At 39.0% G+C, this 16069-nt stretch overlaps 1 protein-coding gene across 1 annotated transcript; it reads right to left on the reverse strand.

Annotated features, from left to right (window-relative positions):
* Positions 1–28: 28 nt before the first annotated feature.
* Positions 29–15584, reverse strand: SCCPDH (saccharopine dehydrogenase (putative)). Its single transcript, XM_044419277.1, has 12 exons — positions 15269–15584; positions 12856–12968; positions 9967–10047; positions 8676–8805; positions 7339–7388; positions 6591–6721; positions 6282–6399; positions 4942–5061; positions 4806–4862; positions 3928–4039; positions 2163–2244; positions 29–1055 (listed from the first exon to the last, which is right to left on the reverse strand). Exons 1-12 carry the CDS (start codon positions 15453–15455, stop codon positions 950–952), a joined length of 1287 nt encoding a protein of 428 aa, XP_044275212.1. The 5' UTR covers positions 15456–15584; the 3' UTR covers positions 29–949.
* Between the last annotated feature and the right edge of the window lie 485 nt (positions 15585–16069).

The following is a 16069-nucleotide window of genomic DNA, read 5'->3' on the forward strand; positions in this document are numbered from 1 at the left end:
AATGCTAATAAATTATACAGAAACAAAGCAGATTTGCAATCTTCTTTTATTACATTGAAAAAGAACAAAAGGAAGTTACAAGAGCTAGAAAGTTTTCTTTAGACATTAGTACCTTATTTTCCCATCCTGAAGTTATCTCACAGGAAAGAAATGTGAGCCACATCTATGTTTATGAAGCTACTATTTAAACAGCCTAAGTGCTACTAACCCAAGCTTTGATGTAGAAAAAACACTGTGAGCAGCCCACCTAATGTGCTCCACTGGTGTTAATTGGACTCATTTGACCAAACATACATGTCACTGGCCATTGAAGCTCAGTGGACTACAGAGCTTATTTTGAAGTAAGTACAGATGACAACTTTAAGCATGGCTGGGTAGAGGCCTGTTTGTGAAAGAGTCCTTGGACACTGAACCAAAATGAATGGAACACTGATGCCAGCCTTTATGCCCCTTTGGGACATAAGCTGGCTTCAAAAACAGTCCTTTCCTACCTCCAATACTCAGTCAGTTAAGGCACAGTTTTATAATAAAATCAGCAACAACTTTCACAATTCCAAACAAAAAGTGATACTTTCATAGTTACTATTTTTTTAAATGAAACAGATTACTAATTACCATAGCTAGCGCTTAATTTTTATCAAGTTATTTTAGACAATTCTTTCTTAGTTTCAAGCCTTTTTTTCCTAAGAATTATGGTCCTAGCACTAAATCTTTTCATTAGATTAAACACTGCTGTATTACAATACTCCCTTATAAACATTTCTGGCTGTGAAAATGCAGTACTACTTTACTCCCATTTCAAGCAGCAATATGAAAGAGATGCTTGCATTGCATATAAAAACAAGCATAAGTATGGTATTCAACTTAGCAACCCTTCTTAATTGATCTTTTTTCTATGCAAACATCATAGAAAGGTTTGCTGAACCTGCTGTCTCCTTGGAATGTTTTCTCAGGCTTCAGGCTTGCTAATAACAGAAAACTCAATTCCATGCTTGTTCAGTCTGTCAATAAGTTTTGTATTACAGAATGCAGCCCCAGGAGAAAAGACACCACCTCTGTAAAAGAGCCACAGTTTTTGTTAGTCACTTGCCACTGTCAAAGCAAGGCTAAACTTTTGCCAACAACCAGCATGCAAATGGACAAAATAATCCTGTTTTATTTAAGTAAAGAAGTTCCCGCCTCAATATAAACCAAAGACAGACAGATCATGATACTATAAACTATCAGCAATAAGTTCACTATTTGAGGTCAAGTAGTATGTGTGGGGAAAGTTCAGTAGGTAACTAAACCATGATTTACTGGGGTCATGTGCCAGCACCAGTTTGATTAGAAGCTATTTCATGAGATGCAAACTCAGACATTATGAACCTGATCACTAGAATCCTCTATGTCTACTTGAAGTAAGCCCAATTGAAGGCAATGAGATTTACTTCCAGGTGAAAAAGACAACAACCTAAAATACTTTAGAAATCCTACACTTGATACACCAACTCTGGTATAAACTTGAAGGCTCTATAATATCTGAAAATTTATATTTCAAATGAATGAACAAGTAATATAGTAATTTTGTGATTTACAAGCCATTATATCAATGTTTATCAATTAAGAAATCAATGGCTTTAAGTTTTTCAGTGTAAAGTAAAATCACTCCCCATACAATCATTTCTGATATTAACTTATTTTTACCTCCTCTTTGATAAAATCCCACAAAACACAAAATTTACACAAAATGTAAATCTCTTCCGAAAATGAAGCACAGCTAAATGTCAGAAAAAATAGTTGAAGGTCATATTACCATGGGCTTATTGTTTCTAATTTGATTCTAGTACAGGCAGCCAAATCTATGCCAGCTTTGAATAAACAGTGGCTGAGAAAGTGTATACAATGCTGGCTTATAAAATAAGAGGGAATAATGACAATAGTGTAGAGTTCTATAACCTCTTCATTCTGCAGGATTTACAAACCAGTAAGTTTTTCAGAGAATTATCAAGAATATTCCATCCTAGCTATTTGAGAGCACTATAATCAAGCAGAAGAATTGGCTGTATAACCTCCTGGGAGCTTATTGCCATGCTGTGACAGGGCAACCTTGATCTGTAGGTGAAATAAGCTAACATAAGACAGTGTTTCACACCCCTGGAAAAAAACCCCCCAGGACTCACTTTTTAGGGAGAGAACTCTTGTCCTTCAGAAGTGCTACTGCTGCCTGAACCATTGCTATGGGTGTAGCAACATAGCCAGCCTCTACAAACAGATAAAAACAAGCAAACCCCCACAGCCCAGTTATACTCATTACCCGTGGATAATTCTGCATACCAGAAACCATATGTAACATCCCTTTAAATCCCTTGTTGCACCATGACCTTACTGAAAGAACCTACAGCTCTCTCTTGAACCTTGTGCATGAGTTTATAAGTTACCCAACTGATTTAAGTCCCATCTGACATTTACAATTACTATTAATTTCATTTCCCTACTGCCTAATAGCAGGACAGTATAAGATGATAGCTTTTTTGGTTGTGTTCACATGTCATGGTAGTTAATTGTGCACTGAATAACCCATAATTTGTCAGACTGCATGCTACTTATGAGTTGCCTCTGCTTTGCACACTCAAACTGACCATATATTATTTTGTGACATGCAAACCCATACACCGTGGGTTATTCATCAATTAAACAACTTAAGAGTTTTTCTAAACAGTTCACTGTGGGCTGTTTAATTCATAAATGAGCCAGAGTCTGGATCTGCATATCACTCAACACTCTTTGATTAAAGATTGCCGATACAAAGCAGTAGCAGCTCACATGCAGCATAAGCCCCAGTTAACTAATTAGTTAATTACGCATCACTCAAGTTCTCACCATCGCATGCTAACTGGTTTGGTGCCTAATATATTAGTTTGTTCTTAGGTCAGTACTTTTCCTGCTCCTCCTAGGCTACTGGAATTGTTTTCCAGACTATACATCTGTTTACTTTTATCTCTCATCCTTCTGCTAAAGCACTGAAAGGAGTTCAAAATTTACAGTAACTACTTAATCTGAAACATAATACAGAACAAAAAAATGAAAGAGAAGCCACATATTTAGACAGCAACTTTCATACTGTTGCCTAGCAATGTAAAAGAACCATCCAGGTCACTTCAGGAGAGGGAGAAGCCAGATGGCAACTGGTCCCAGCCAAGCTGATGAAAGTGGGCCTTGCAGTGTCACTACCCCTTAAGATGCAGCCAAGCGGGACAGATACGTGCTCATCTGCAGTTTGACCTGCATAGGCCCCATAACATCATTAAGATTCCTATCTTGTATTATGAACTCATACTGATGCATAGATTCTCATAACTATATATTACAATCAGTGGCTTGAATCCAAAGGTGCTATTAAATGAGTAGAGCACACTCATTCATTCAAAATGACTCTCATGCACTTTTGGAGGCCTCAGGAGCAACTTCTCCAGAAGTGACAGGAAAGGTCTGCTGGACAAATGTTCAACTCATGAATATTTATATCTAAGGACAAAACAGCAAGCATGTTTAGACAGAAAACATCATACAACTCCCAGTATCCCCTAACTTGCATGGTTTGTTGGTATGTGCTGGGAACTGTATGACTTTTTTCAGTCTAAACACACATAAGATTTCATTCTAAGCCAGTTAATTTGCATTACAACATTTTTTGTAATAAAACTAGAAAACAAATATGAAGTCAGACCCTAGTGTATGTGTTTCAATAAGAGGTTTTAGTTGCCTAAACTGGGGATTAGTGCTTTTTAAAAGCCTGAACAGCAGCTTTAAATGGAGATACAAACAGAGGCTTTAAAAAAGACTGATTACAGAAGAGGGCTAAATTTAGGCAATGTTTAGATTTGGTAGTAAATATAATGTATCAAGTTTTTTATTTGGCTATTTACTACAATAGTTTTGCTTTACCTGGTCCTCTCACTTGAGTGCAGATTTTAACATCTGGTTTCCCCTGCTCTGGATCTTGGCCAGTAATGTATCCCTCACCAAAAAAGGTCATTTCAAAGGATGATCCTTCCATCTGCAGTTCAGAGGGCAGGAAATAAACATTATTAGGTGTCCAGGTGATAGCAATACTTACATCAAGCAGACTTGATTACTAATATCATTTAATTACAACCCAATTGATGTGTTTTGAGGATAATTACATTCAGTGTTTTTAACTACTTAATGCTGTGGGTGCCAAAAAAAGGTATACACATTTCAAGATATGGTACTGAAGTGTTACTTTTCATACAGATATGAGCCAAGGCATATGGAAGACTCACATGTGAGCTCAAGTGAAATCAGAGAGGTAACATGACTATTAAGCTAGAATAATGTGATGTCTTGAGAGTCTAGATGCTTCCAGCTGACAAATACTCATATATACCAGCCTATAAAACAAACTTTGAAACCGAAAATAGCAAAGCAAAAATTGGGTGTCATCTTATTCATCTGACAAACCAGAAAAGCAGCCCAAAATATCGACCTCATCTTAAACATGAGTCACCTTATATGCCCTTATATATGGTATATGCAGCCGCATTGGATGGCACCCTTCCTAAGCTAGCTGATAGTATTTTTGACATTATGGTTTTCTATATATTAATAGCTGAATGACAATCAGAATTCCATCCTTGTATTTGTCTATTCCAAGTGGCAGTACTTGGATATCCTTGTGTATATCAACATTCTTCTTTTTATAGTATTTTCTTTCAGGAAAATGTTGCATCAATGTGACACCATTTGTTTATATTACATAAAATACAGTGGTATATAGGCTAACTTAATAAAAAAATCATTACCTGTTTCTCTGTTGGTCCTTCCTTTGTAAAATATCCTCCAGAAAAAAATTCAGGGTACTAAAGAAAGAAAATACACACAGTAAGTTTCAAAAGAATATGACTATTAACTTTCAAAAATATTTAAAAACCAACCTACTTTTATCAGGAGCTTTCTTCCAAAGCTGAATTTCACAAGCATTAAAAATAAAAGGCCAGCAAACATTAGCTTAATAACGGATCCAATGCCACCCACAGTGGTGTAAGCAGCATACTGCACCTGAGTGAAAGAATTCAGTTAACAGTTACTGTCAGTTCGTCTTCAAAAGTTACTCACACATTAGCTATTCTGACAAACACAAATCTCAAGAGCAATAACACACAACAAATCAAACCCCGTATGGGTGACAAAGAGTAAATGCAAAAATGGCTGAATATGATTGAGTTTTCAGCATGTTCTTAATCATTTGTAAAAATATTTCTAGACACAGGTACAGAAAAAGAATCCGAAAGGTGAAGAATGCCCAGCCTACTAAAACTTATACCATGGCATTGCTCTGGAGGGGTAACAATGGCTTTGCTATCATTTCATTTGTTTATATTAAAAAGCTCTTATAAAAACACTCCTATGCAAGAGGCAGTGGGGAACATTCAGTAGTTTAAAAAAAAAAAAAACCCAACAGCACACCCGTTCTGGAAGTTCATAAAGTAGCACATGCCTTGAAAGACACGTGCACTACAATCCTGTTTGTGAATGAAGTGTATAAATGACACACATATTCAGATACAGTTATGTAATTGAAGGCATGTGGGACAAACTGCACCCCCAGCCCTCTGTCCCCAAAGATTTTTTTTTTCTATCACAAACCTTTTCTTTCCTTCCTAATGTTAAGAGAACTTTCCTATACACAACTTTTCTCCCTAGTTCCTGTGAATGGCCAATACAAACGGATGCATGTCTATAAACACTTTACATATGCATTTATTGCCTTTTGATTGGGTATTTGTATCTACACTGCCAATCACTGCCCCCCCTCCCCCGGACTGCATATAAACAGAGTAGTTTTTGTCTCCTTTTGTCTTGAAGGCTGCTGCTTGCTTCAGTTTCCAGAGCAGTTCTGTGTAACTATGTATACAAAGGATGTTTTATGTAAATACTGAATTCTCTTAAAAATTGTATCCATGTAATATTCTTCAGAAATTAGTGTGTTTGTATGCAATTGCTAATTTCTCCTGCTGTTTTAACTTGCATCCTTTAATACATACATTAGAAATATGCAGTTAAGCAATGAGTTTTGCTTGAACACTGACTCCTCTTCAGGATACCCAGTATCTGAATTTCACATCTAGATTTAAAAGAATTCACATGGAATGGCAGTTGTTGACAATTAAAGAGAAAAGCACTTCTCCAAGCTGTTCTACTTTGCAGAAAGGTGAGAACGCAAGTTCCTTTGTTGTAACAGGGCAAAATTAATGTTATGAATGTTTAAGTAAGCTTACAGGTGTTTCCTGCAGATGTGTGTGCAAATAGTGTTGAGTTCGTTTTACTACAGAAGCATCTGATCCCATAAATGGAATGGAATACTGTTTGAGTTCATTACTGTAAAACACTGCTCCTCTGCAAAAACAGAAACCATGACAATTAAAACAAAGCTTAGCAAAATGTCTTTAAGTTAAAGCTTTATCCATAACTTGGCCTTTACCATGATTCCTTAAAAAAAACCCTTGAAAAGTTACTTTCATGCAGACTTGAGCTATGTAAACATTCAAAATTAAAAGGGTACAATCATGTATAGAAATATCTTATACCTTCTCTTAAGTTTTGCTCCAATCACTGGAAGGGGTTTGTGTCCTATTTGCCTTCGAAGTTTCTTCAGATTGTCTTGATCTGCAAGGCCATATATAGCTGATTTCCAGGTCCCATCATGAATACTAGCACCCTGTTGAAATATCATGTTAATTCAAAGTATCATATTTGAGTACAAGTCTACTTTTAATTACTTAATTGCTTTAACTGACCCCAAATAGTGAAAACCTGCAACACTATCACTACAGACACTGAGTCTGATTCAGAAGTGAAATCAGAGTATCACTGTTTCTGTGCTTCATCAGCTAATTCTGTGCTTCATGCCCCCCACAGCCCTCAAAAAGATATGTGTGCCTAGTTCTAACAGCAGCAAGTAGCTGAGAGTATATCAAAGTAATGTGTAGATTAATCTCATACTCCTTCAACTTGATCAGTGCTTTTGAGAGTTGACAGCAATGATGGGAACACAACATGCACTGCTGTGGAATTTGGATGCAGCAGCAGCAAATAGTCTCACTTGCCACCCAGCAGTTGGATAACACAAACACATGCTCAGGTTGGGCTATCACAAACTGATGCTGTGTTACTCTCATACTGCAACTATGCCAGAACAAGCAACATACACTAATACAATGGCCAGTTGTTAATGGAAAGTGTTTTATTATTCTCGCAAAAAATAATTTCATTTTATATGCCTATATGACAGATACATACTGCACACTTAGCAAAAAAAAAAAAAAGTTAACCAACCTCTGGGCCAGACTTTACAGTCAGAAAACTTTCAACTGCAGTTAAGGTACCTTTAAGGGAAAGAGTTAAATCATTATTTGAGATCATAAGGACCTAGAGAGCAGTTTATACTCAGGTGTGCAGACAAATGATGGCACTTCTGGCATTAAAATATTTTCATATTAGTGTATATTTATAAGCAAGAATGATTAATTCACATGGGCATTCATGAATATAGAATGAAAGGGCAACCCAGTTCATTCACCACTTCACCTGAAGATTTCTTTTGGCACTGAACATTAACCATACCTAATTTCAACTACACAGTCCTCTCACACTGTGACTACAAATCAAGCATGCAATGATCCAGAGTTAACCAAATAATTGCCCATAGATGTTTAGCCTCTAAGCAATGTTTGGACTTCCTAGATTTTTGAGTAAAATTAGAAATGGCTTGCATGCAGCACTTGTCCCTTGCAATTCCCGAGTTAAACAACTCAGGATTTGCTGACCTTGCATGCAAACCAGGACTTTGTGTTCTTCACCCACAAAGACACAGTGCCCACATTTAGTAGATAATGCCTAAAGCATAACACACTACTTCTGGTCTGACATGTACCAGCACCTCATCAGAATCCCACAAGCAATGGAAGGTCTTTGTACCTATCCCTATTCAGCTTTCTCTGCTCTATTCCTGCAAGAAACACAAATTCTGAGTTTGCCTGTGCAGCAGCAGGACTGCTTCACATCCTTTAAAGAAATGGTTTAAGATAAATGGAGCAGAAGGCATTTATAGCTCCACAGTTTAAAAATATAATCCTGCTGACCATAACAAAAGAATGTTTGAGGCAGAAGGCAGTAAAACAATTAGGCCACTGGAAGACCAGTTCTGTCAGGCCCTTCACTGTGTCATCTTGCAGCAGATTGCATCGGACTGCAGCAGAGTGAAAGACAGCAAGCAGTCCCACTCCAACAACTTTACTGAAACACCAGCTTCATCAGCCTCTTCATCTTTCTGAACTGCTTTATTACAGCTGGTCAGTCTAATAATTATTTTTAAGAACAGGTGTCCAAGTTTGTTTTTCCTTCTTTTCTGCCTCATCAGTTTTTCCTTTTGTGGGCAGAGATTTCTTTTGTAAAGGTGTGGGCAAGAATTGTTCTGCTTTTACTTGGCCAGTGCCAAAAAGAAAATGGTAAAAGGCTTTTAAAATAAATATTTTATAGCACTAATATCTGTTTCTTTTAAAAAGAAAGGGAATTAGCATAGGGTATCTTGTTGCTTCTGTCTACCCAAACATGCCAAAAATATTACACTTTCCATACCAGTTATCAAAACAGTGATCAAACGTAAGAGTCACCTTTCAAATTGTTTCTGGTATATAATACTCCCATATCTGCTGGAATAGAATCAAAGCCACAGCTTCCAACAATATATACTCCCTTTTCTGCAGCTTTGTCATTGTAATTCAGATACATTCCTTCCAGAAACTGTAACAGAAATGCAACAACACTGTACTGAAAAAATCCACAATGCTCTGTCTTATGTTCAAGCTAAGATGATAATCTCCATAACTGTGTCACAATATCACACTCACTGTCTAATCTTTCACCTTTAAACATTATAGACATTTGTTCTATATTTTAAAGTTCTTTATCATACAGTGCTATGTTATACAAATGGTTGCATTCAGTTATAAATGCCCAACAAACACTTAGAGTTATACTACACATTCTCTGACAGTCTTGAGTATAGATTAATTTCCCACCCTGCCACTGCTATTCCCAAATTTCAGGGCTTTGTGTAACATTCATGGCAACCCACTGAACAAAGCAGTATTAAATCCTTCTCTGCTTGGTTGTATATTTATTTACATATAATCACAAGCCTCTCTATTAAACTCTACCCTAAAAGCTGACTTTAAGAATTTTTATCCAGCAGATGATATAAAATTAGTAAAATCAGATTTTAAAAAAAGAAAAAGAAAGGTTTTTGCTTGGCACTGAAATAAGTCCCAGGTGAGCCTTCCTATTTTATTTTGGCAGAATTCACAGATGTTTGCCAAAATAATCTGGATTAAGTTCTGAAGCCTTGGCATCGCAGCAATGATAGCACTATTGTGCATCAGGGTCTAGGCATCTCAAACTCTTAACAACTGGTGATCCCTTGCTACCACTTTTCTCCACTTCTGCTATATTTTAGAAATGGGGCATTGGAAAAAAGTGCTTCTGAAGGGAGACAAACGCCATCAAAGGACTACCGTATTTTTCGCTCTATAAGACGCGCCTGACCATAAGACGCACCTAGTTTTTAGAGGAGGAAAACAAGAAAATATCCTGAATCAAATGGGCACATAATCACAGGCATATTCCCCATCACTTCCCCATGGGCTGCACACCTGACAGACTTACTGCACACACACATTCGCTCTATAAGACGCACAGACATTTCCCCTTACTTTTGAGGGGGAAAAACGTGCGTCTTATAGAGCAAAAAATATGGTATTTGGAGAAATGAATGCTACAGTTTAGTATTTGAAATAAAACGGTATTATTCCTCTATTTTGGTCAAATCTTTAGAAACATGTATTTTGTGGCTTAATATAAATATGACTTCCAAAGAATCTGGATTGTTTCCTCTGTTCCACATACCTGAGGTTCTCCACTAATGTCGACACAACTTGCACCATTCTCAACACAAGCTTTTACCACAGGCTCCCCAAAAAACCTGTACTGTAAGAATGAATAAAATGGATTGTTTGGTAAGTTACATTACACTAGACTACTTTAAGAAATGGAACAAGCTATTTAGTTTTGCTTGTATTTTTAATAAGATTATCACAAGAAATTCAAGGTGATTAATTGAATTAACTGAGACAGACAAATGTCTTCCTGCACGAGTGCAACCGTGATCGCAGCCATCTCCCCACCCTACCCCCCCCAGCATGATCGTGCAGGGGAGACGGGCACGATTGCGGGCGTGATCGCAGGCACACTTGTGCAGGGAAGGCAGGCGCGATTGCGGGCACAATTGTGGGCGTGGTCATGCAGGGAAGTGGGCGCAATCGTGGCCATCCCCCCCCCAAGCATGACCATGATCGCACCCATCTTCCCCGCACGAGTGTGACCATGATCGCAGCCATCTCCCCACTGAGTACGCCTGCTCCAGCTCAGAGCTTCTGCACTCGCTTGGAGATTATTTTCTCTGAGCAAGTCCGAAAGCTCTGAGGCGGGCCGGATAAATCAGCATGGCGGGCTGTAGTTTGAGGACCCATGTTTTAGATAATGCCTTTACATCACTCTCTTAAGATGCAGTTTGTCTCCCATTTGACTGTCTCACAAGGACATTCCTCTTAGGTGCAACTTTTACCGTTTTTAGAAGTATTTATATTTAATGGATTTTTAAAATGTGTTGCCCAGTTAAATTAAGGACAACATTTTTATGTCTGATTAACATGACTACTAAAAGGTGTTATCCAATGTGATTGCCCATAACCCTCCAATCTTAAGAGGATTATGAAAGCAGAAGGAATGCAAGGGGTAAGATTGCCAATGTACTCCCCTTGCCCTCCAAAACATTCATATAGTCTCCCCTCTCCATGCCAACTTCAATGATGGTTTTCCTTCTCTGAAGCCACAGCCAGGGAAGAAAGAATTGTGCCAGCAGCAAGAAGGATTGGAGGACTCCCTGAAGTCAAGAGTCTTAGCTATAACTCCAGAGTGTTTTCCAAGATCAGAGCTGGGACTCAGCCTATCCTGTGGTCTCCCAGACAATGTCAGGAGACCACAGGGTTGTGCCCTAAATCAGTTAAGTGCTTCAGCCCTACTTATGTCTAATCTGTAAAGATCAATCTCATTTATACATAGCTAAACAATCCTGCACTTCACAGGTCCCTAGTAATAGTAAGAGTTGTATAACAAAAGATGGGCGAAATCTATTTTTTCAGTCATGAAGCTATGCACTTTGACAATCTGCTCCTTCCTACCCACAATGGCACATAGATCTGAAAGCCCTATGTTCCCTAGGCTAGTGTCAGAAGGTGGGCAGATAGATCAATTATTGTGACATGGTAGCCTAACATTTATCAGAGTCAGTCCCAGTCATGCATGAAAACAGAATTAAAGCAATATTATGTAAGCTGTGTTAAGTTCTTTGAAAGGAAAACAGGTGGAATATAAATATAAAAAATAAAATAAAAACTTTACAAGCAGGGAGGATTTTTTAAACGACTACCCATTTTATACATAATAGTTAATTTTTATTAATATAAATCTGTTGACATTGCCTAATGATTTTATGTATTTCATTTTATTATTATAAGTTACCCTGAGTTTATAAACAGTGACAGAGATGCTTTTCCCATACCACTTATTCACAATTTCTATGCAGGTGCATAGCATGTAAGCTTCAATTACTAAGTTTTCCTCAGTAATGAGCTGGCTGAACTTTTAAAACAGCAAGTATCAAGCATTAAAGCTTATATCCCACCCCTACAGTACACTTAAGCTACAAAAGGCAGAACCAGCAATGTGATTTTTTTCCCATATATAGCAATTTATCACCTATCTATGTTAGGATGCAATTCAGTACGGATGTCTATTGGCCTTCATACTTAGAGGATTACATGCTTCTTATGCAGGGCATGAGGAGTGTGCAGGCAATCTTTGCTTCTGTGTTTTTCCTATTTGGTAAGTCACCTAGATGGCTGATTTCTGTCATCTACCTAGGCACGTCAGAAGTTGGGGAAATTTTGAGTATATATAGTATACTGGTGGCTCCAATCTCATGTCCTGTAGGAATGGGGCATTTACCCCTTCTCAAAGGTCACTCTTACAACCTCAGGGAAGCAACCAGTGTGGTTCTTCCCTTGCGTATGAGCAGGGCATACACACAAACACAAAACTGCAGCTCTGAGGTTGCAGCCTTTTTCCAACCTCAGATCTTGGCATCAATAGACTCATATGTTCTATTAAATGCTGTCTAGGGGGCCACAAGAACCCTCTGCTTGTAACTGCAAGTATAAGGGAAGGAAATCATGAGAGTACATTTTTGTCTTTATTATGTAGAATTATAATTGCTCAAATTCATACATGGTTAGGAAAGTTAAGACTACTATTGTCATTAGTGCATACTTTATACTGCCCTCAAAGGGCACTTTTGCATTCTTGATACTTTCCAAATGGAATTGTGAAATTGCCTCTAGAAATCAGCCATGCCTAGTATATATTCAGATCTATTTAATATAGTATTCAATAGGAAGGATATTTCCTAGGGAGAAGATGAACTTACACTACCACTATGGTAGTATAGAGGAATGGTATAAACATTTTAATTAATAAAACTTGCAAGAATAAGGTGAGTCTCAGCTTAACTGTATTAAACATTAAGGGTTTCCCTTTATGTTTTGAAGTTTCTGTTTTCATTCAATGTTTGTTACAAAATAAATTTTAATCTTGCACTATAGTATGGAAACTTAATTTTATGTTAAAGCATAACAATCTTTTATATATTCATTTTTTTAAAAAGAAGAGAACACTTACAGGTCCTACACAGTTCAGAACAATAGCAGTTTGTTTAGCCATATTGGCAAGAGAGGATGGATCACTGACATCACACAGTATTATGCCAACTTCTGACTTCAGTTCTGCCTTCCCTGAAAATGAAAACTGAAGTGTTATAAAGGAAGCCAAACACTGTTTGATAATTTCTCTCCAATATATTATGTCCTCTTTTTCACCATTATTTGATAACTAACTAGGAACTGAACTGCAACAAATTGAGACCCACTTTAAATTCTTTAAATTTCCAATTACTTTTGGTAAACAAGTAATTTTACTTCTGTGTAAGATCTAGTCTCATCCCCTAATATGCTCTTTCAAGACAAGTATGACTATGGAAAGATATGAGTGCCTCTTGCTATACCATGACAAGAAGACTCTCAAGAAAATAGGGAATACTATTTAAAGAATATAATACAGCAACCTCATGCAAATTAATAGAACATATCGATCACTATCAGATCTGGTTTTGGAAATCAGATTAAATAGTGATTCTGTCTTTAACTGCTTGCTTAAAAAATAGCAACCCAACCATAGACCAATCCAACAGTCTTAGCACCACACATTTTGTAAAGAGCTATTTACGTATACAATATTATAACCAATTCATATCTTATTCATGCCATCACTTTGAATCCGAGAGCTGTGAAACAAAAGAACACTACAAGTGTTATGTGAAATATATTAGTAAAACTGCCAAGGCATCCATACGTGCCCTCCCACCCCTTGAGATCAGAGGGAGAGACCCTTCTCCGGGAACTCTCCATGAAGAATATCAGGAGGGTAAGTACCCGGAGGAGGGCTTTCTCTGTGGTGGCACCCAATCTATGGAATTCGCTCCCCAGAGAGGTCCACCTGGCGCTGTCATTATTTGTTTTTTGGCGCCAGGCCAAGACCTTTTTATTTAAACTTCATTTTAATTGATAGCATTATTTATTGATTTTATATCTTTGGCCAGGACATCTCCAATTATATTGTTTTATATGGTTAATATGTATTTATTTATTGTTGTGAACCGCCCTGAGGCTTCAGCGAATGGGGCGGCATAGAAGCTTACTAAATAAATAAATAAAAAATAAAATTTTAAACTAATTGGAATATTCACAGGAAAAATGTGAGGAACTGCAGCAGTGTTGGAATCAGCTACACTAAGAACACAATCCTACGGTGGTTGATGAATGCTGGCTGTTGTAAGGCTTTTTCTTTCTAAAGGTTTGGGTATGAAATTTAAGCTGTAAACTTAGGTAGATTACTTAAAAGTAAGTCCAGTGGGACTACTTTCAAATGAACATACAAAGGACTGGGTTGCAAATAAACCTTGAATACCACCAGTTCAATACAGTCATGTGAAACATATTCTTTCTTGGCAAATCAGAAATGACTATGGACTGGCAAAAGAAGCACTGTGTCTTTTGAGATCGAAACATGCATCCACAACCAGTGTAAGACAGTTGAGATTGGCAAACCAGAGTTCAATACACACCCATTGTCAAATCACTGTTTCTCATCCTGAATTCTCTCTGCTAATATTGTGTTCCCTCCTAAAGTTGCTGGAAGACTGAACACCACTGAAACTATAAAGTCGCTTGAGCTTAAAAGTGTTGTAAAATAAAATTACAATAGTGGGTTCTTGGCCTTCTCTGAATGTAGAGCACTTGAGTTCACCATTCCATGGCAACACAGGAATCAAAATGCTGGACTTGCTGAATCTTTGCCCAAGCTCTGCTTTATATCACAGTTTAGCCTTGAACAATTAATTCTCCCCTCCACATTCTATGGCATCCTCTCCTTATCTCTTGCCCCTCCACCACCCTGGAACCAGCTTATAATGTTAAGGTCAATGTCCAAGACATGTCATCAAGCACCAAAGCAGTTGTGGCCCAACTCAGGTTAGTCCCCACTGGGTATCAGCAACTCTTCATCTCAGTCACGAAAGCACAAAAGGCAGGGCCAAGGAAACTACTGGGAGTCCATCTTAAAGGACCTGGATTTCACTGAGCCTTGAAGGTCATCAGGCAACTTTGATTCAGCCTAACAAACTTCATATGGCTGCTGTGAGGAGGGCCATGTATGCTACCTCGAGTTCCTTGCAAGAGGAAAAAAGGCCGGATAAATAATTTAAAGAAACAGAAATCCATTGGATATTTATACCGATAAACAAACAGCACTCAACACAGAGAAACTTACATCCAAGATGTGCACAGGGTGTTGCTTACGCTTAATTCACCCGCCCCCTCCCCAGTAATCAAGGGTGACTTCATTTACGGGGAAGCCCTTGCGGCAGAAGGGGGGCACAGAGGGGATGGAGAAAACAGATCGTCCTCCTGAGACTGCGGAACGGTAGGGAAGTGAAGAGCCCCGTGCTAGATATATTTGTTGTCCCTCTTTTTCTTACCCAGTTTCGTGGCCGCTTTCTCGAGCACAGCCTGCAGCTTCTCTCGGTTCCTGCCGGCCACAGCCCAGCGCAGCGAGCCGCGCAGCTCATCCTCGGCAGCCACCCGCGCAACTTCTTGGACCACGTATTGCCCCGTGAAGCCCGAGGCCCCGAAGACCACCAGCTCGAAAGGTCGCCCGGTCGCCATGGGAACAAGCAGAGCCTCTGTCAGTTCGTGGGGAGAAAGACCGCGGCCACTGCGCGGCGGGGCGCGATTCTCAGCCGCAGGGGAGCAGAAAGGGACCGAGAGTGGGAAGGGGCGGGGCCGGCGGAATGCGGATGAGGGCGCCGCACCAGCCGGGGCGGTTGCTCAACGCCACGTGACTGTCAACTGGCACGATCCCCTCAGCCAGCGGAGCAGTCGCCGCCCCCTCCCCCTCCGCGCGCTGCTTCAAGCGGAGCTGCAAATGGCGGCTGTGCCTTAGACCAGCAGGCTGGCCAGGTTATTTCGACAGCGAGCCAGAGCCTCTCCCAGGACGTGCACAATATCACCAATAATTTGTTGGCTGGCGCTGCCTCAGGCGATCACCTACTTCAACAGTGCAGTCGGCCAACTGAAGTTTATACCCAGAGCTTGACTACCGTTTCGCAGTTGCTGCTGTTCCCATGCCACACCCCCTTGCAAAGAGCCCTTAGTCTGTATATTTGCTCAAAGCTAAGCAGCGTGGTGCCCTGTAATGTTTTCAGCTAGAACTCTCATAATCCTTGAGGACTCCTGATGCTAACTGGGACTTAATAGAAGTTGTCCTCCAAAACATTAAT

Source organism: Varanus komodoensis, unplaced genomic scaffold (genome assembly GCF_004798865.1).
Source record: "Varanus komodoensis strain SLA01 unplaced genomic scaffold, ASM479886v1 scaffold1, whole genome shotgun sequence".
Classification (NCBI taxonomy): Eukaryota; Metazoa; Chordata; class Lepidosauria; order Squamata; family Varanidae; genus Varanus; species Varanus komodoensis.